Source organism: Osmerus mordax, chromosome 14 (assembly GCF_038355195.1).
Source record: "Osmerus mordax isolate fOsmMor3 chromosome 14, fOsmMor3.pri, whole genome shotgun sequence".
Taxonomy (NCBI): Eukaryota; Metazoa; Chordata; class Actinopteri; order Osmeriformes; family Osmeridae; genus Osmerus; species Osmerus mordax.
This window is the reverse complement of record NC_090063.1, coordinates 650,415-672,898: the sequence shown is the minus strand read 5'-3', so window position 1 is coordinate 672,898 and position 22,484 is coordinate 650,415. Positions and strand designations below refer to the sequence as shown.

Below are 22,484 nucleotides of genomic sequence, written 5' to 3'. Positions count from 1 at the left end.
AATCACGCAGAGAAATCCCCTTTGAAAACTTTTAGACCTTTTCACGCCTTCAGACAGGGTAAGATTGTTTTTGTGTTAATCATTAGAAGTGCCGAGCGCCGTTCATTTCACTGCAGTAAAAACTGCAGACTTATCCTTATGGAAGCAAATCGTGACCAAAATTAAAATGCATTTTCAGAAATGCAAAATGAACCAAAAAGCATTCTGAGCGGCGCAGCAGAGTGACGTCAGTAGCCGCTTTTCTTCAGCTCCCTGCTGACCGAGCTACCCATCTTGCTCGGTAGGGGGCGGTGTGCACATCTGCATTGCATTACATTGCAAATGTGCCGGGAAATTGATTGAATTGCCGGGTCTTTAGAGGACGCATCACAGACTGAGCAACTTGATGTCAAACAATGACTAAAACAGTGGCAGAGCTACTATTAATGTGTAAATCTGTGATGGCAGAGTATGCAGCCAAGCTCTCTATGACTTGTACTACTCGGTCTCGGGCATCAGACTCAGATATATTATTAGACTCTACCTGCTCAGCTAATTCTAACAGTGTTTGCACAATTTGAGGGAGCGCCATGATCTGTGATGCGTCCTCTAAAGCAGCGGTCCCCAACCTTTTTTGCGCCACGGACCGCTTTCATGTAAGACATATTTTCACTTAAACATTTTCACTTAAACATAAATTTATTTTCCCACCCCTAAAAAAACTTGGTACCGGTGAGTTGCTTGTATTCGCATGAACGTTACGTTTGATGGTGTAGGCTTGAATTAAGTTTTTGTGGCAAAAAGTGCCTTGTGTGCACACAGGGAACTCAGTGCCAGCCTAACGTCACAACATCACACGTTAGCAACGATGCATAGATACGTTCCAAGACAGACAACGATATCAGCGAGCCTTCAGCATTAGTACCATAGCTACAAGTCTAGGAAAGTTGAGGTTACTTGGTTCCCCTTTGTTCTTTTGGTGAGCAGTCTCACGAGCCCTACTCACGTGGCGTCATCGAGCCGACCAGCTAAATACTAGTGATGGGAAGTTCGGATCATTTTACTGACTCGGTTCTTTGAATCTCGTTCAGTAAAATGAACTAATCTTTTTTCGAGTCATTCGTTCATTTCAACAAGGGGGGGGGTTATCAACATTTTTAAACCAATTCCCTGGCTTAAATACATCCACTGCAAACATTTATCATATTCTCATGTAGGCCTGCATGTAAACCAGAAGATACTATTTTAAAAGCAATTACTGGATTCAAATAATACATCATGACAGTTTGTATGATTGAAAATGGTAATTTCACAGTAGCATTTAATTATCGTGGCAAACAATTACATTTCCTCTTCTGAGCCTATACAGGTCACATGAAAAATGATCCAAAGACCCGTACCCGAATACCGAGGCAAAATGAACTAATCATTTCTGTTTCGTCAAGCTAGCAGTACTGAGCCTATGCAGGTCACGTGAAAAACGATCCAAAGACTCGTACACGGCAGATGAAAGAATCTTTCATCTCCCAACCGTGTTTTCGGATCAATGTTTCATTCTTCTGACAACCGAGTCTTTGGATCAATGATTCGTTCATCTGCCGGGTGATATTTGGATGATATTACTCAAAATCAAATACTTCGGATAGGGGCAAAGTGGATCGACTACAACCACAAAAAGGAACAACCTGAGAGGACTGAAGCCCAAGGAGAACAGAAGTATTTTGGGCTGCTCTCCCAGACTGACCACAGGCAAGCAAGCTAAAGCTTGTTCCCTGTAGAACTATGGCTTGCAACGACTGCAAACAACTTACTCAGAGGATAGTCGAACTGGAGCTAAGAGTCAGAACCCTCTTAGATATCAGAGAGACCGAAGATTTTATAGATTCCATGCTACCTAGCCCGGAGGCTAAGCTATTGGCCAATGAGCCACCCTTGGAACCAGCTTTCTCTCCACCGGCCGTTGGACCGGATGAGTCATGGCCTGCTCTCGGCGCTAAACCAAAGAGGCCTAGCGCCGCTTCTACCTTCATCGGAGATGGGACTGGCACCAAGGATAAACAGCATCCCGCATCACCTCTCCTCCTGTCACACTCAGAAACAGATTCGAACCACTGGGAACTCTCTCTCCCTTGTGTGTGGAATCCAAGGCGAAGAGGCACAGGAGTGCTAGCCACGCAGCAAACAAACATGAAGGGCCAAGATCGCCGACACACCATGATGGTAGTACTACACACATGCAAATCCAACACATCATCGTCTGCTGCGACCGGGAGTCACCCATTTCACTCCAAGCCCCTCTCGGACCACTCGGGGCACTGTTCGACCCCCTATCAAGCCTAATCAGACAACAATATCACAGGATTATCAAGATCCAAGGAATGCTAAGACTACCCACAGCCCATCAACACTTAGAGGAGCTAACGCTGATAGCACTATAGAATCTACTGCTAGCACTGACACAGTGGCTAACCTTGGTCTAGCACAAGGTCCTATCATTGCTAACCCAAATAAGATAAGAACTGGCTCCGCAGCTACTGATAAGGCACACGTTAGAAATGCAAACACAACACCACATATGGCCACTATCTTGATTGGAGATGCCATGACAGCACATGTTAAACTGGCAAAGACAGAAAATATTTGTCTTAGCAACACATCTGTCGAGGAACTGTCATCAGAGGTACAAACAATCCTCAACAATAAACCAAACAACCCTAAGATTATCATCCACACTGGCTCGTTTGATATCCTACACTGAGAAAACTGGCACTGAGATACTTAAAAAACATTTCACCTAGCTACTGAACACACTCAATAGATATCAAGATGTATTTATCAGTGGACCGATTGCATGCTTTCACAGAGGAAAAGAAGCCTTCAGTCGACTACTATCTTTCAACACATGGTTGGCATCTGTCTGTCTGACACACAAACTGATATTTATCGATAACTTCAATGTGTTCTGGAACTGTGCAGACCGTTTTCAAGCTGACAGACTCCACCCAAACCGTAGAGGATCTCGACTACTAACAGCAAACATCAATCACGTGCTCCTGACCACAAATCAAGTTTCTCTCCCTATCCCTGTTGTGTCTAAGCTGACTGACGCATCCCAAACAACCTCACATGGAACAGAACAGAACATTCAAACAGCCTTCTGCAAGGACATGGGCCCTGCACAGATCTGCACCCCCCGGATGAATTCCCTTGTGATGGAACAGCTCAGTGACACAGACTTTCCCAAAGAAAAGCTACGCTAGGACAGCCACCATGTTATTTCATTGGACATACCGGTCATCATCACAAACAGAAAATGGCATGGTAAAATGCATGGTTACAAACCTGAAACTAGTGTTAGAAGTCACAGAACTATCCATATTCTTCCAACAGATTTATCTACCCCTGTTTTATCTGTTAATACCCCACAGATGAAACTGGCCCTTCTAAATGTTAGATCACTAAATAACAAAACATTTCTAGTTAATGATCTGGTCAAAGAAAACAACTTAGACTGCAACTGTCTAACAGAAATCTGGCTAAACAATGACACGGCAACAGCAACTTTGATAGAAGCGTGTCCGCCCGATTACAGCTTTCACCAAGTTTCAAGGACATAAAAAAAAGGTGGAGGAGTCGCAGCTATTTTCTCCTCTAAACTGTTGTTCAAAATCACTGAGCTAGGTGAATTTACATCATATGAATATCTTGCTATAGAGCTCAAAACCGAATCAATACTTTTTGTTATTATATATCGGCCACCCAAGCACTCGCCAATATTCATACAAGAATTCTCTGAACTATTATCACTATGTGTCACTAGATATGACAAAGTAGTTTTAAACGGAGACTTAAATATCCAAGTAAATAAAAAAGCAGACCCAAGAACTATTTAACTCTTAAATCTCGTTGACAGTTTCAATCTAACTCAACACATAACAGACCCAACACACCGGCACGGAAACACACTAGATCTAGTGATAACAACTGGACTAAATATCAATAATATTTCAATAACTGATCTACCCCTCTCAGACCATCATTATATACTTTTTAATGTGGAAATTATCCTAACAAAAACCAAAAAATTATTCTTAGTCCATAGAAGATATTTAGACGATACAGCTATGATGACATTTTCTGAACAATTTGCTCTATATGAGCCGACTAACCATGATTGCTCTCTGAATGAAACGGTAGAGAACCTCAATGATGCACTATTATCTGTGTTAGACTCTGTTGCATCACTGAAAACCAAAAAGAAGTGCACAAGCAGAACCTCCCCATGGCTGAGAAATAAAAATGTTAGTGAAACGAAAAGAAAATGCAGAAGAGAGAAAATGGAGGAAAACAAAGGTCACTATCCACTACAATATTTACAAAGATACACTAACCACCTATAACAAAACCATCCGTCTAGCAAGGAGAGAATATTTCTCCAACATTATTACAGAAAATGCCAGAAATTCCAGAGTTCTTTTCTCCACCATTGACCAGCTGCTAAACACTGTCCCTGCTCCACCTCCATCCTCAGCAGTTAAATGTGAAGAGCTTGCTTTGTTCTTCAAGAACAAAATAACTTTGATCAGAGCTAGTATTATTAATAGTGGGGTCGAAACTGACATCAGTAGATTCTGCAACATAACCATGAGCACATTTACCTGTATCACACTTAGTGAACTTTCCAAAATTGTCAGCGAAACTCCACAACCTCAGATATTGATCCTATACCCACAACATTCTTTAAGCGAGTGTTTGATAGTGTCTCAGGTCCGGTGCTAGAGATTATAAACACATCCCTTAGAACTGGCGTCTTCCCAGATGCCTTCAAAACAGCTGTTGTAAAGCCCCTATTAAAGAAACCCAAATTGGATAACGGTCTACTTGCAAATTACAGACCAATATCAAACCTTCCGTTTATTAGTAAAGTACTGGAAAAGATAGTTTTAGTCCAATTAAAATCTTTTCTTGAAGAAAATAACATCCTGGAAGTCTCGCAGTCAGGTTTCAGGAAATATCACAGTACTGAAACTGCTCTCACCAAAATAATTAGCGACTTCAGACTAAACTCTGATGCAAATAAAGTCTCTATCCTTATCCTGTTAGATCTCAGTGCAGCATTTGATACCATTGATCACGACATCCTAATCAATAGACTGGAAAAGCTTATTGGGTTCACGGATAGTGTATTGAACTGGATGAAATCATATATCACAGGAAGGAAGTTTTATGTTAGTTTAGGAGATCATAGGTCCAAGAAACATGAGAACTGCTACGGGGTTGCTCAAGGAAGCTGCTTAGGTCCATTACTTTTTTCTCTTTATATGTTACCACTCGGCGACATAATCAGAGAACATAACATAGATTTCCATAGCTATGCGGATGACACACAACTATATATATCCACTGAACCCAACGATGCAACGGCCATCAATTCCGTTACCAACTGCCTGTTGGCAATAAACAAATGGATGAATGATAACTTTCTTAAATTAAATGAAGACAAAACGAAGTCCTATGTGGCTCCAAATCCAAAAGAGAGATGCTTACTAAGAATCTAGGAGGCTTAACCCCCTGTCTTAAACCAGAGGTGACGAGTCTCGGTGTAATCGTGGACTCAGATTTGAATTTCAACTCTCACATTAATAAAGTGACCAAAACAGCTTTCTTTCACCTGAGGAATATAGCAAAGGTACGACCATTCATAAACCAAAATGATGCAGAGAAGTTAATTCATGCTTTTATATCCAGCCGGCTGGACTACTGTAACGCACTTTTCACTGGTCTTCCCAAGAAAACCACTGAAAGACTAGAGCTCATTCAAAATTCAGCAGCTAGATTATTAACCAAAACTAAAAGGAGAGAACACATTAGTCCTGTCCTAGCTACTTTACACTTGCTCCCCGTTACCTTCAGAATTGACTTTAAGGTCCTTTTCCTCACATACAAAGCTCTACACGGACAAGGACCTAGCTACATTGCTAACTCCCTTATAAACTACACACCAGCTAGAACACTGCGATCATCAAATGCAGGCCTATTAGAGGTCACCAGAAGCAGTCATAAGAAGATTGGTGATTCGGCCTTTGTCAATTACGCCCCAAAACTATGGAACAAATTACCATAAATATTAAGGAAGCAAACACTCTAGACATTTTTAAAAGACAGCTTAAAACCTACCTTTTTACAGAAGCATTTAAGTAATTTTATTTTAGAAGGGTTTTACTACTTTTATTAGTTATATTATTGTTGTTATAATTTGCTATTTTAATTATTACTTTTATCACTTGTATTATTATTTTTATTGATTTTATGTAAAGCACCTTGAGCTACAATTCTTGTATGAAATGTGCTATATAAATAAAGTCTTACTTACTTACTTACTTGACTTGTGACCAATATGCCGATTCACTACTTGGTGATTAGAAGGGAGGGATGGGATATCACATTAAATAAATATTCTAGCCTACATCTGAAATATTACAGCTTTTTCAAATGCAAATTTCATTTGCACACAATGTGCCGTAGCCCGTGATCCACACTGGGAACTAGAGTACCAATGTCACAGTAAAGGACGAATTTCTGAAGAAATTTGAAAATTTCCAAACAAGTTACACTTGCCCCTCATACTCATGCAGTACTTGGACCGTGCAGTGACAATAGATGAAGAACAATACATGTTTTGCCAGGATAAATGGATCTATCAGACCATTGTTGTGATGTTCCTGTGTTATGGCGATAACAACGTGATCATTGTCAGCCGTCAATAGAGTGTTGGTCATGTCGGGCTACGCATTTACATTTAGCAGACGCTCTTATCCAGTGACTTACAGTAAGTACAGGGACATTCCCCCGAGGCAAGTAGTGTGAAGTGCCATGCGCAAGGACACAACATCATTTTGCATGGCCGGGAATCGAACTGGCAACTTTCAGATTACCAGCCCGATTCCCTAACCACTCAGCCACCTGACTCCATTTATAGACCAACTACAGTCTAACCCAGGGGTAATCAATTAGAAACTCACACTTTCACTCACCAAATTTCCATTCAGTCCAGGGTCCGTAACAGTGATGGTTGTTTTTTCTGGCCCTTACCTCAGAGTTCTGAGGGTAATTTGTTCAAAGTGTCTATGCTTTGTGTCATAGGAATGTTTGTTTCACATTAGCTCTACCACGTTTGACAAGGGCAACCGTCTCATCGCAGATTAAACACATTGGTTTTGTGCTCCCCACCAGCAACACAAATGCATACTTGTCAGTCCATTCTGTCTGAAATGTGCGATTTTCGGAATCAACTTTTCGTTATTTGCTGGGTTTTGTCACGCCATGATTTTTGCTAAGGAAGAAACAGGTAGGCTACCGTTAGCAAATCGATTAGCCTGCGTTGTTGCGAATAACACACACAACCTGCGTGACCCACAGAGGTTGTGGCCAACGTTGAGTGAGTGAGTTGTCATGGTGATTACTATTACAGCTCCTGATTGGATCTTTGGATTGGACACAGAAGGTAGAAACCACATAGGAAAACAATATAGGCGTGAAACCACGCACCAATGAAAACTTGCTTGGATCATGACTAAATAATTTTGGCTTCCGTCCAAATAGTATTGCGTCTGGGTCCGGATCCGCACCGCGGTCCGCCTATTCAGTACCCCCGGTCTAACACAAGGTGTGTGACGTCCTTTATAATAAATTACACTATGCTGAATAATTGAAAGGCTACAACAAACTTTCTAATGAAATAGTCACCAACTATCAACACGTAGGATAAATGAATGAAAGCGGTATCTAGCGATTATCAGGGAACCATTGACCCCCTAACCGCCTACAAGTAACAACTATGCGTCGTTGCTGACGGCGTTGTTGCTGACGGCGTCGTTGCTGACGGCGTCCTTGTGTTACACTAGCACTGAGTTCCCTTTTGCCACACAATGCACTTTTTGCCACAAAAACGTCATTCAAGCCTAAACCGTCAAACGGAACGTTCGCGCGAATACAAGCAATCGGGACCAAGACAAACATTTTGACACCGACGTTGTCTTCGATTGTCTATGTAGTGCAAATATTCGTGTTTTTTTAGGGGTGGGAAAATAATAATAAATATATATGAGAGAGAACAATGGTTGTGCTTGCCAAAGGCATGAGCACACAGCACACCGTATCAGATTCAAGACCCTGGTATTGACCTTCCGAGCAGTGAACGGGACTGCACCCGTCTACATCAAGTCTCTCCTGCAGCCTTATACCCCCACCCGTCACCTACGGTCTTCTTCAGACAACCGCCTGGTGGTCCCACCGCTCAAGACCGCCCGGTCCCAACACAAGCTCTTCTCCTGTCTGGCCCCCCAGTGGTGGAATCAACTCCCCACCTCCATCAGAGATACTGACTGTCTCTCCACCTTCAAGAAAAGGCTCAAGACGCACTTGTTCCCGGGAGTACAACGGTACTTAGGAATGGTTCGCTTGACCCAATGGTAGTTTCCTCAAGGATCACAATGACTCTTGCTTAGAGACTTGTTGCTCTTGTGGTTAGTGGTAACTGTTTTAAATTTTTGTTCTCGCTGTGATATATTGTTTTATTACTGTTGCTTGCTTTTTTCCACAGGTACACTTGCACTTATAGCGGTTCAGGTTTTTTAATTGTAACTTGTTTAACTACATGCTCTTATGGTTCTTCCCGTTGGCACTTACTTTGGTTGTTCACAATGTGTGCTTCATGTTTTGGCTACTCGCGATGTTTTTTGGCTATCTTGTTGTTATGATCAGTGACCTATGCACTTTGTAAAGCTCTCTCTTGGAAGTCGCTTTGGATAACAGCGTCTACTAAATGAATAAATGTAAATGTAAATACAGATAATAGTGTACTCGCTCACCCTTATGAATTATATACTTAAATATCTGCTGTATCGTTACAGTTAGCATAGTTGCTGGTGGGTCTGAATCTTTGTACAGTTATTGACCTTTAAAAATAGCCTACTCTTGATATTTACTCTATGTTAAATTGCATTTTTTTATTTTAACATGTTTTTGTGTTGGATATCTTCAGTATTTTACGTCCATGGGTAAGATGTCATGGTGGGAATGTTTTGCCTTTATGTCTCACAGTTCTGTATTACAGTTTTTCTCCATTGCTTTGGCTCAATTCTTGAAACAGAAATTACATTCTCAAAGCTCTAAGTGCATTTGGCAAAATAGCCTATATGGTTCAGCACAACTACATAGATCACCTTCAAAAGGTAATATCTCACCCAAAAAAGTTAACTCATGCTTCAAAACCAAATAATTTTATAATATACAGTTAGGTCCATAAGTATTTGGACATTGACACAATTTTCATCATTTTGGCTCTGTATACCACCACAATGGATTTGAAATGAAACAATCAAGATGTGCTTTAAGTGCAGACTTTCAGCTTTAATTTCAGGGTATTTACATCCAAATCGGGTGAACGGTGTAGGAATTACAATACATTTTATATGTGGCCCCCCCCTTTTTAAGGGACCAAAAGTAATTGGACAATTGGCCGCTCAGCTGTTCCATGGCCAGGTGTATGTTATTCCCTCATAAAGGGAGTTTGTTATTTCATTGACAAGGAGCAGATAAAAGGTCTAGAGTTCATTTCAAGTATGGTATTTGTGTTTGGAATCTGTTGCTGTCAACTCTCAATATGAAGTCCAAAGAGCTGTCACCATCAGTGAAGCAAGCCATCGTTAGGCTGAAAAATCAAAACAAACCTATCAGAGAGATAGCAAAAACATTAGGTGTGGCCAAATCAACTGTTTGGTAAATTCTTAAAAAGAAAGAACGCACTGGTGAGCTCAGCAACACCAAAAGACCCGGAAGACCACGGAAAACAACTGTGGTGGATGACAGAAGAATTCTTTCCCTGGTGAAGAAAAACCCCTTCACAACAGTTGGCCAGATCAAGAACACTCTCCAGGAGGTAGGGGTATCTGTGTCAAAGTCAACAATTAAGAGAAGACTTCACCAGAGTAAATACAGGGGGTTCACCACAAGATGTAAACCATTGGTGAGTCTCAAAAACAGGAAGACCAGATTAGAGTTTGCCAAAAAACATCTAAAAGAGCCTGTACAGTTCTGGAACAACATCCTATGGACAGATGAGACCAAGATCAACTTGTACCAGAATGATGGGAAGAGAAGAGTATGGAGAAGGGAAGGAACTGCTCATGATCCAAAGCATACCACCTCATCAGTGAAGCATGGTGGAGGTAGTGTTATGGCGTGGGCATGTATGGCTGCCAATGGAACTGGTTCCCTTGTATTTATCGATGATGTGACTGCTGACAAAAGCAGTAGGATGAATTCTGAAGTGTTTCGGGCAATATTATCTGCTCAGATTCAGCCAAATGCTTCAGAACTCATAGGACGGCGCTTCACAGTGCAGATGGACAATGACCCGAAGCATACTGCGAAAGCAACCAAAGAGTTTTTTAAGGCAAAGAAGTGGAATGTTCTGCAATGGCCAAGTCAATCACCTGACCTAAATCCAATTGAGCATGCATTTCACTTGCTAAAGACAAAACTGAATGGAAAATGCCCCAAGAACAAGCAGGAACTAAAGACAGTTGCAGTAGAGGCCTGGCAGAGCATCACCAGGGACGAAACCCAGCGTCTGGTGATGTCTATGGGTTCCAGACTTCAGGCTGTCATTGACTGCAAAGGATTTGCAACCAAGTATTAAAAGTGACAATTAGATTTATGATTATGTTAGTTTGTCCAATTATTTTTGGTCCCTTAAAAAGGGGGGGGCCACATATAAAATGTGTTGTAATTCCTACACCGTTCACCTGATTTGGATGTAAATACCCTGAAATTAAAGCTGAAAGTCTGCACTTTAAGCACATCTTGATTGTTTCATTTCAAATCCATTGTGGTGGTATACAGAGCCAAAATGATGAAAATTGTGTCAATGTCCAAATACTTATGGACCTAACTGTAAATAGTCAATGGCCCCAAAATGAAAAGTTCCTTCTCGATTGCTGTGGCTCATCTCTCTCTAGAAAAAAGGACATTCTCAAAGCTTTAAATACAGTTGCCAAAATAACCTAGATGGTTCAGCAAATCACCAGCAAAAGGTCATATCACTCCCAAAACAGACAACTCATCAGTCAAAATTTCAACATTTTCTCATACAAATAGTCAGTGCCCCCAAAATGAAAAGTCCCTTTGGCATTGTGTAAACACTGCAGGTCAAAATGTCATGCTTTTGGTCCCGGAACACAGACATACTATCATGCTTTCTCCTTCCGTCTTTCTTCCTCTTCTCCTGTCCTTGCATCACTTATTTGGCCCAGTGTCCTAGAGGGCCTCCAAAGCTAGAATTGCCCCTAAAAATTAATGCTCGATTCTTTGTAAAAGTAAGAAATATTGTTGTCAGTAAAAGTATTAGAGACGAGAATGTTACAGTAATTATGCAGTAACTTAATTTCTAAAGAAGCCACATTGAGTTAAATCTTACATTCAAAAACCCTTTTTAATCAATGGCCATGTCAAAGCCCATCAAAGCAGCAGCCATGGCTACAGTAGGCATTCCTACTCCCCCTACTGCTAACAGACAGCAAAGGGTGAAGAGGGCAAGACGGTCACAATGTGGCAGCAAGAGGATTTTATAGTGGTGGTCGAGGGGAGGGGTTGTATTAATAGTACTGTTTCTTTCAGCCATTTTACCTTCTTGGTACACTGCCTAACAGTAGTGACTAGCTCAGTAATGACCAAATCCACACATTTTGTGCATGGCTCTTTGATCTTCCCAATCTGTCTTTTCACAATGGTCTCAAAGGCCATGTCCGGAGTGAAGAGGCCCGTTCTACTCAACAGAGAGAAAAACACAAAGAAAGAGAAAAGGGGGATGAGAAGGAGAGGAGGAAAGGAGAAGGGTTGGGTAGAGAGAAAAGTGTTGATTTAGCTCACAAAAGACAAGGAATGGTTAAAAGGAATCTAAAACTATATAAAACTATAGAATTAAATCTAATGCATAGATATGTCTCCTGATTTGTATTTTTACTTTATTTTCCATGAGAGAATTTTAACCTTTTCATATGGGCATTCACACAATAACAACAGAAGGCCATTGTGGAAGGCAGATATGGCCCGGGAAAATATTAGGACACGGTTAATGAAGTTCAGTCTTCTTCCTTGCATTGGATTAGTCTAAACATAAACGTCCATTCACCACACATGAAAAGGTACCAATACATCTGCTGTTTCTCTGCTTCCAGATTACCATTTTCAAATGTATACATGTTATACATTCATGTGTTAATTAATTGAGTGAAATATTTTTTTTCTGACGTCATCAGTGTGCAACAGTCTCATCCAGACAGACAGAGGGAAGGAGATGGGGGGACAAACGTGCCTGATGCCATGGATATTTTTGATTGCGTAACTGATCTCCTTGCGAAGTTCCTTCTCATCAAACTCCATCTGAAAGGACACACACAGGACACACACCAATCTTATCTATGAAAAACAAAAACTCTAATATAAAACTTTGAAGTTTGCCAATTCCACAATTTTTTGTTATCACAGCTATCTCTTGTAAATTTTGAGTAAACAATCCTTAGCTTTCCAGATTACACAGCAGACTAAAACACACCTTAACCAGCTCAAAGGGAAAACGCTCATGAAAGATGCGGTTGATCCTAGCACCTCCTGACAGCTCATATGTGTCTATTTGATCACCTGAACCTTCAATACGCTTCTCAAAGTCCACCGAGAACTGCTGCACCATCCTGAAGAAAAAGGGAGCAGGGAATAGTTAGGTTATGTGTGGGTATGTGTGCAAATACATGTGTGTGTCTCTCTTTCTACTTACTGCAGTAGTGCCTTTGTCTTTCGAGAGGGGTCGTCAGGTCTGAAGTTCTTGTACTCCTCTACTTCCTTTTCTATTGACAACAGTTGACCCTGCAATTTGGTCCGCAGCCCTGGCAGGGTATCCCGGATGTGATTTGTCAATTGCTGTGGGGTGAAAGGTTAAAGTGGGTTAGAACACTTGACCAAATATTCCTGAAGAAACTAGAGAGGGAACAATTTCTGTGGAAATTGTGAGATGTGCTTGCGTCCGTTGCAGATGGTTCCATTTTATTACTTAAATTGTACAACTAATATTTCTGTATATTTTAAATAATTAGGTGTGCTTGCCTTTGGCATAGCACAACCTATTGCAGGGGTTCCCAAACTTTCTTTGCTCGAGACCAGGTTTCTAAATTAACACCCGCCAACCCGCCAAATGAGGGTTAAAATTCATTTTGGCGGGTGTTAATAAAGACTTACTAGCCAGTTTGGCTGGGGATGCATGAGGCATTATATCATGGGTTGGGAACCTCTCCCAATTTTAAAATGTTGACTGAAAATACACCCTCAAACATGATGATAAAATTATTTTTAAACTATTAAAATACTTGATTCATGTATAATTATGAATGTGTAAAATTAAATAAAATATGTTCAAAATATTTAGGTAAGAGACTCGCAGCTTACGGTTTTTCTCCATTGCTTTGGCTCAATTCTTGAAACAGAAATGACATTCTCAAAGCTCTAAGTGCATTTGACAAAATAGCCTATATGGTTCAGCACAAATACATAGATCACCTTCAAAAGGTCATATCTCACCCAAAACAATTAACTCATGCTTCAAAACCAAATCATTTTCTCATATAAATAGTCAGTGCCCCCAAAATGAAAAGTTCCTTCTCTATTGATTTGGCCCATCTCTCGAGAAAAAAGAGGACATTCTCAAAGCTTTAAATACATTTGCCAAAATAACCTAGATGGTTCAGCAAAACACCATGGCACACCTGCAAAGGGTCATCTTTCTCCTAAAACAGACAACTCATCAGTCAAAACTAAATCCTTTTCTCATACAAATAGTCAGTGACCCCAAAATGAAAAGTCCCTTTGGCATTTTGTAAACACTGCAGGTCAAAATGATTAGATGTTTTGTCAGTATGGCAGTGGATTTTAAAAATATCCCTCATGTGCACTGTGCTACAGTTACTGTAGTAGATGTTTTCTTTCCAGAATACTATGTGTCTTCAATCTACCCAGACGCTCCCATGTTACCCCGCTCCTCATCTCCCTCCACTGGCTTCCCATCACGGCCCGTATCAGATTCAAGACCCTGGTACTGACCTTCCGATTGGTGAATGGGACTGCACCCGACAACATCAAGTCTCTCCTCCAGCCTTACACCCCCACCCACCACCTACGGTCTTCTGACAACCGTCTGGTGGTCCCACCTCTCAAGAGCGCCCGCTCCCAACCCAAGCTCTTCTCCTGTCTGGCCGCCCAATGGTGGAATCACCTCTCCACCTTCAAGAACTATGTTTCTTCCCATTGGCACTTATTTGCTTTTCACAATGTATGCTTCATGTTTTGGCTACCCACAATGTTTTTGGGGCTACCTCATTGTTTATGATCATTGACCTTATGCACTTTTGTAAAGTTCTCTCTTGGAAGTCGCTTTGGATAAAAACGTCTGCTAAGTGAATACATTTAAAATGTAAATGTGTATCTAACAGAAAAAAGATTACAGTAATTCAAAGTAGCCTACAAGGTTTCACATCACATACTGCACACACACTGCTTTGGAAATTGTTACTGTAATTGCCATACATTGTGGTTACTGTAACATGAAATGTGTACAGCACAATATAATGTCATACAATAAGCACATCAAAACTAACATTATGTATAACCTACACTACCAACACATACAGTAAGAAAGTAAAGCAAAGCTGGAGTTTCACTAGTTGTCGTCCTCACTTTCCTGCTCATCCTCACGCTCCTGTCTGTCTGGCCACAGATTTCATCGACATCACATCTGATGTTCTCCCTTGCGATGCAACAGGAGAAGAATCATTGTGCATGCCGCAACCATCCCCTACACTGGTCTGCTGTGACATGATCACAAGCAGCATCCATTGCCTGGAGCAGGGACCTCTGGTTTTGAGCCCAATGCTCATAGACCCTCCACCTACATGCAGAAAAAAACTCCTCGATAGGATTGAGGAATGGGGAGTAAGGTGATGAGCACCATAAGCATTCTTGGATGGGCAGTGAACCCTGATGAGTGGGCCACGGTGGAAGCTTACATTGTCCCACACAATGACAAATGTAAGCAAGTGAGGCCCTACCAAACCGCTCTCATGTAGAGGGATAAGATCGGAGTGCAGGTGGTCCAAGAACACCAGGTGCTTCTGGGTATTGTATGGGCCAAGACTGGGAATGTGGGTGACTACACCATTCCCTGAAATGGCAGCACACATGGTGATGTTGCCCCCGAGCTGGCCTGGGACAAGCTCTATATATTTGATGGAAGCATTTATACTCCTGGATAGCTAACTAACTAACTAAACTTACTGTGTGATTGGTGATCGGATGTGTCCCCTTGTTTAGTAAAGTTCTAGTTGCACCTGACAATGACTGTAACCAGTTGATCCAAGAGATCCATATTACAGTATATACCATGATGTTTTTCATGGTATTATGTGCCTGAAAGATTTTGACAGTGGAGTGAACTATTGTGCAGGTGATGATGTACACAAGGAAATTATGCCAATATGTTTTGCAGCGAATAACCACTTGACTGAGAAGCAACAGTCAGTTTAGACCAGCAAGATATATTCAATTGGTAATTGGCCTAACTGAAGGCAATTGTACTTAACCATTTCAAAGATGTGCTAAATCATTTGAAATGTGTGCAAACTGTAGGCAAGTGCACTTGTCATTTACGAGGATGTGCTAATACAATTGCAATTTGATTAAAGGAATGAAAAATTCCAATCGTTTGTGAACAACTGCCCAGTGGTTTGGAGGTTTGCACGTGTTGTTTTGAGAATGTCATTTCTGTTTCGTGAAATGAGCCAAAGCAATGGGGAAAAAATGTAATATGATTGACAACGGCGTTTGGCCTGTATAGCTTATCTTTCAGAGAGCTGAATTTTAATTGGACGACGTAGTTAGGCCTGCGTCATGTCAAGGTCAAGTTAAACAACTAGCTAGCTAAATTAAAATCAACGAGAGCAAGATGGCTAAAAGGAAAAAAGACAGCGATTACAGTTCCTTCCAGCCGGAATAGACGGACCAATTAGCATTTGTGGAGAAGTCGGGGTCCTCGGTGTGTCTCATTTGCAATGAAGGTATTGCTTCGCTCCAAAAAAAGTCAAACGTTAAGAGACATTTTGAGACGCACCATGCAGCGCTCGCCGCAAAATATCCCGATGGGGAGAAAAGTTTGCGCTGAGCTTCAGTGGAGAATGCAAACCGGACAGCAGCAGCTGCTAGCATGGACTAACAAAGGCAGGAATCTGAATTCTGCAAGCTTTGCTGGCGCTCTGGAGATTGTGCAGAGCGGCAAACCATTTACAGATGGAGAGTACATTAAGGGTTGCATGCTCAGTGTGGCTAAAGAACTGTTTAACAACCTCCCAAACAAGGATGCAATTATCCAAAAAATCGAAGACATGCCTTTGTCAGCGAGAACGGTTCATGATCGTGCACTACTGATGGCTCGCCAGATAGAGGAGATGCAGATCAACGACATCAGTTCAGGTGGTTTCTTTTCTCTTTCCTTGGATGAGTCTACCGATGTGAGTGTTAGGATAATTTCTCTATCAAGTAATGCACAGAGTCGTCGGATTCAAAGAAAGTACAATAGTTTAATGCTTGCCGGCAAGGAGCCAAAATCTGATCGCAATACAAAGTTTGTCTGGTTCACATGTCTTCAGGTAAGGCCATTTATTGGTGAGAAGTCGCCTCCCCTGCATATCAGCTGTCAATATGATCGATCCCAGAGACAGAGTGCGCGTGCACGTGGAAACTTACAGTCTCTGACAAAAGTCTTGTCGCTTGGGTACAAGTTGACCTCAAGTGCCCCTCAAATATGTTTGTAATCAAAAAATTTTTTACAAGAAATGACTCATTTCAATCCCAACAGCTTTTGAAATAATGTTTTGGTGCCAAACGAAACTGCTGAAAAGCATTCCAACGTTCACAGCTTGGTTAAAGCCCACTGAGTCAGTTTTTGCAAAGACAAAAGTCTTGTCGCCTTGTCATATGATGCACCCAATCCTAGATTACAGCCTCACCTGTGATATATAATTGATCAATCAATTAGTGGGTGTGTATAAAAAGAACCCCAGCACACCAGACCTTCACATCAACTGCAACTTGACCTCTGACAACATGCCTAAGATTTACCCTGAGACCAAAGCAGTGATTATCAAGAGGCTGAAGACCAGATCCACTGCTGAGGTGGCTGACACCTTCAATGTGTCTCAGCGTCAAGTACAAAGAAAAAGAAAAAGATTTGAAGAGACGTGAGAGATGAGATGTTTTTGACAAGCCCAGGTCCGGCAGACCCCGCAAGACAACTGCTTGGGAGGACCGTTTGTTGGCTCGGAAATCCAAGGCCATCCCCTTTTTCACAGCAGCAGAGCTCCACCAGGCCTGGTCACCTCAAGTCCCTGTGTCAACCAGGACAGTTTGTAGAATTTTGTCTCGAAATGGCCTCCATGGTCGTATCAGTGCCCAGAAACCAGCACTAAACAAAAGACAATTAAAAAAACGTGTGGCATTTGCCAAGGCCCAAAGCCTGCTAAAAGGATGGGACGCTGGAAAAGTGGCAGAAGGTGGATTTCTCAAATGAATCTTCGGTTGAATTACATCACCAGCGCCCAGTGTCCAGTGCCTACCATGGCTGCAGGTCCAGATGCTGCTTGTCTACCCCCCCCCCCCCCCACTGCAAGTCACATGTTTTTGTAAATGTTGGGCTTATGTGCTGAGGTTTTTGCCTGTTCCCACACTGTACTCCTGTAGGAGCATTGTCTGGGGGTTGCCTTTTTCTCTCCTCCCCTCTCCTCATGTTATGCTGTAACTTTCTAGTTGGCGCCGAAAATGGCTGCCTAGGTAGGCTCTCCTGCCAAAGTAAATTCCTTGTTTGTGCAAACTTTCATGGCGAATCAACACCAATTCTGATTCTGATCACAACCGCCGCAAATATTGCAGGAGACCTACTGGAGCCCGCATGGATCCGAGATTCACTCAGAAAACAGTTAAATTTGGTGGCGGAAAAATCATGGTCTGGGGTTACATCCAGTATGGGGGTGTGCGAGAGATTTGCAGGGTGGAAGGCAATATCAATAGCCTAAAATATCAAGATGTATTAACTACCTCTTACATTCCTAACCATAAAAGGGGTCACATTTTGCAGCAGGATGGTGCTCCATCGCATACTTCCATCTCTACATCAAAGTTCCTCAAGGCAAAGAAGATCAAGGTGCTCCAGGACTGGCCAGCCCAGTCACCAGACATGAACATCATTGAGCATGTCTGGGGTAGAATGAAAGAGGAAGCATAGAAGACGCAACCAAAGAATCTTGATGAACTCTGGGAGGCATGTAAGACTGCTTTCTTTGCTATTCCTGATGACTTCATCAATAAATTGTATGAATCATTGTCGAACCGCATGGATGCAGTCCTTCAAGCTCATGGAAGTCATACAAGATATTAAATATGGATCTCACAGCACCACTACTTAATTCATTGATGTTATGCAACATATTTTTGTATTTTAAGTCAATTATTTCTTCAATTTTCACATTACTCTATGTAGGCGACAAAACTTTTGTCTTGCCAAAATCTGTTCATTAAATTACCAATCTTTCTTCAGTGAAGCAAATTTAATTTTAGTATATTAAACATAATTTGGGAGGGTTTTAGCTTTCATATGAGCCATTTCAAAAGGGATTAATTAAAAGTCAGGTAATAAGCTGTTGTTTCTACAAAATGGATAAGTGACAAGACTTTTTTCAGGGACTGTACAGAGTTCTCCGACCCTAGGCTTGACCATATGATTCACTCATCACAGATAAGGTTTATTGGGTGTGCTTTGCCTTCGGCAAGGGCACAACCTTTGTTCTCTCACATATATATTTAATATAAATTGTATAAATATAAATAAATAAATTGTATATGAAAAGAATATTTCATATGAATGAATATTGTATATAATATGAATATGTAAATATGTATACATAATTGTTTTCCTGTTTCTCTTTATTATTATTGTTGGAATGCTGCTTCAGCATTCCAAGTATTGTTCTTTGAATCTTTATTCAACTTATTGATGACACAGTTATTTACTTTTTGCATGAGGAGCCCGAGAGTGAGACAAAGTCTGTCTCAAGCCCCATAGAGACTAATGCAAATGTTAGGACAAATTCGTCAGAGAAAGCAAAAAGAACTAGAGAGGGTACAATTTCTGGGGAAATTGTAGGGTGTGCTTGCTTGCGTCGGTTGCACAGGGGTCCGTTTTTGAATGAAATTTTTACAACTGATTTCTGTATATTTTATATGAAAATGCATACTTATTATTTATAAAGATTAAATAGATTTAAAGGCATTTTTTTTTGCTGCTCATTTACAACTGAAAATACGAGTGAAGTGTAGAATGAAATAGATGTCTTCTCATTTCCCCTGCAAGAGGCAGCCTCATCGTTGAATCAAAACGAATAAATTTGGCAGACCGGTGTAAAAATGGACCTAATCTCTATGACTTAAACGTCATTTTAAGTTTTTCCCTTCTCGTGATATTTTCAGGCATGTAGCCTACTCATTGCATTCATTCATTAATAAAGAACCCCCTTTGAAGATTATTCTACGACGTTACCCGGCAGTAGAAGATGGAATCGCGATTCAGACAGTCCCATCTGCTAACTGAAAATATGCCCCCCAAAACGTAAATAAGCTTGACATTTATTTAGTGGAAAATCGCTCATTCATAAAAAGCTCACTGGTAGCGATCATTGTCAGTAACAACGCAAAATGCGATATAGCCGTGTGGAGAAGCTGCCCCGGTAAATTGTACTACTACGGTACAGTACTAGTAGACTGCTGTGTTCGTCTTGGTAGCGATTGCGTTGGTTGAATTGGATTTAACGTTCCGTTGTACGGTTTAGGCTGAAATTAATTATTTTCATGAACAGATTGGCAACGTTTAGGCTGTGGCAATGAAGTTCAGGTTAGTAGTTAGATAGACTTTTGATTAAGTAAGGGGAGTGCCGAACATGTTCTGTCGCCGTTTGACTTCCTACAGCTGTGTAGATGTTTTTGTAGTGTCTCGCGTAGGCTACAGCATTGCAGTGAGCAACACTGGTTTGAAACCACAGGTAATGATAATTTCACCCACAAATCGTTTACTTGTAATGTCATAATAAATCCTACAACGAAAATGTATTTGTGAGGAATGTTTATTTTAAAGATTGAAAACAGAGGCTAATGTCATGATGCTAATGCTTCAGTGAAATAGTAGACTACCGTTTCCAAAAGTAGATGTGGGCCTACTTCCTTAATAATATCAGCTAATATTGTACATTACATTTCATAATTGTGTTTCACATCACAAAGTAAAATGAGTAAATAGTTATCACCCTGGCCTCTTTGCTTGTGGCGTTCCTGCAGCTGCCTTGCTGTAAAGCTATAGTTAGCCTAGCTATCCCCCAAGTTAACAGATGTGAAATGTTCTGCTACAGGTAGTCACGCGTGTTTTCGTGACGTTAGTGACGTAGTGACGTTAGTAACGTCACTACGTCAGTGAGTGGCTAGCAAATTAGCCACCGTTAGCTTCACTTTTCACCACAAAAACGCAATTTCTACTTAAACCATGCAACGGAACGTAAATAAAAATACAACCAACGCAATCGCTACCAAGACGAACCTTTTGACACCGCCGTTGTGTATGTAGTCCAAATATTGACTGATCCTTAGGGGGGCGAAAATAAATAATAAATAAATAAATATATGTGAGAGAACAAAGGTTGTGCTCTCGCCGAAGGCTTGAGCACACCCAACAAGATTTTGAAACTGCCGGTAGAGTCGTATTTCTGACCGCACAGAAATATAAAGGACATCTCTAGTTTCGACAGAGTCTTGGGTCTCTGAAAATATCCTTATTTTTTTGGATTGGACGTATAGTTTTGCGTCTAGGTCAACTTGTTTGAGGTGTGGATGCTAGGTAAATGTTCGTTTTTCTCTGCCTAGCTCGTTAGCCATCACAGCTGCGCCATCACCGTGGCAACCAAACAAACACGCACCAGGAAAGCAAAAGGAACACGTTTTCGAAACTGCAGGTAGAGTCGTATTTCTGACTGCACAGACATATAAAGAATATCTCTGGTTTAGTCTTGGGTCTCGGAAAATATCCGTATTTTTTGGATTGGACGTACAGTTTTGCGTCTCGGTTAACTTGTGTGAGGTGTGGATTCTAGCTACATTTCTGTTATTCTCTCGTATGATCGAGCTAGCGCGATGGCTCTCCATAACTAAAAACGGTTCGCCTTTTTTTCCACAATCGACCAAATTGGCCAAACAAGGTATGTACATTGAGCTTAAAGTGTACATAATCTAGCTAGATCGTTTTTATTTTAGCAAGTTTCACAGAAATCTGCAAAAATCGAGGCTCAAGACTGTTAGCTGACCGTCACGAACAGCCAAAAACCGGGGCTGGGGCATGTGTTTGCTGCAGCTGGCGTTAATCCTACGAACAAATGCTTCGTAACTGGAAGGTTTTTACTTTTAATTGACGATATTGAACACAGATGTTAAGTAAATTGTCTTTACTCTAAATATCTCCGTTTTCAATTTGAAGCAGTAAATCTAACACAGTAGGAATTCTCCCACGACATCCACTCGCTCTGCTTTGACTAACAAATATGTTCTCAGTCCACCATACATTAGACGAGCTAATTTTCGAGCACTTTCGATACAAGATACATGCCATGTTAGAGTTGAATTGTGTGGGTAATGTAGAACAGCAGACAGATTTGAAATATGATCTTTTGTTATGGCCATTCTAGTGACACTACGACCAGGGGCGGTTTTAGGCACGGGCGGACCGGGCGGCATTTTCTCATGTCACGTGGGGGGCGCACGAGCATAAAATTTATAAATAAAAATCTCTGCGCCGCGAAGCGGTTTTCTCTTTTCTATCATTTCACTGTGTGGGGAATTGGCAAATTGGCGCCCCCTTCAGGCAGCTGCAGGCACCCCTGCTTGCTGAGAAGGTGCCGTGCACAGAAGCTGTGTGAAAAAAGGGGAGAGGGACAGACAGCTCATCTGACTGGGTCTCCCAAATGGAACGGACAATTCATAATATTATAAATATAGGCCTAAAGTTCCTGCACATTATTATTTATTTTTTTATTGTGTGAAATGGCGACTTAAAAAAAAATGGGTATAGGCTAACTCTTACGTTTGTTAGCCTTTTTGCTATGATGCTTGCTATGCAACAACAATATTTAGGTTTTAACTCAACAAACATGAGATAACATTTCACCATAATAGTGTGCTTTGCAACAAAACTGTTACAAGTTCAGTTATTATTTATTTTCATTATTTAGGTTAGGCCCTGTAATTAGCCAACGGAATTTTCAAATCTGTAGGTAGTTTCAAAGACGAACATTTGCTATTTGCTACAACTATATTTC

The 22,484-nt window shown here is 41.1% G+C and overlaps 1 protein-coding gene across 1 annotated transcript in view; it reads right to left on the bottom strand.

Annotated features, from left to right (window-relative positions):
* The window catches only part of dnm1a (dynamin 1a), a 313,554-nt gene that overhangs the window by 107,805 nt on the left and 183,265 nt on the right, over positions 1–22,484 (bottom strand). Inside the window, exons 7-10 of the mRNA XM_067249828.1 lie at positions 12,815–12,957; positions 12,596–12,731; positions 12,356–12,423; positions 11,668–11,806 (exon numbers count right to left, since the gene is read on the bottom strand). Of these exons, the coding sequence (XP_067105929.1) occupies positions 11,668–11,806; positions 12,356–12,423; positions 12,596–12,731; positions 12,815–12,957 (486 nt within the window). The remainder of the gene's footprint in view (positions 1–11,667; positions 11,807–12,355; positions 12,424–12,595; positions 12,732–12,814; positions 12,958–22,484) is intronic.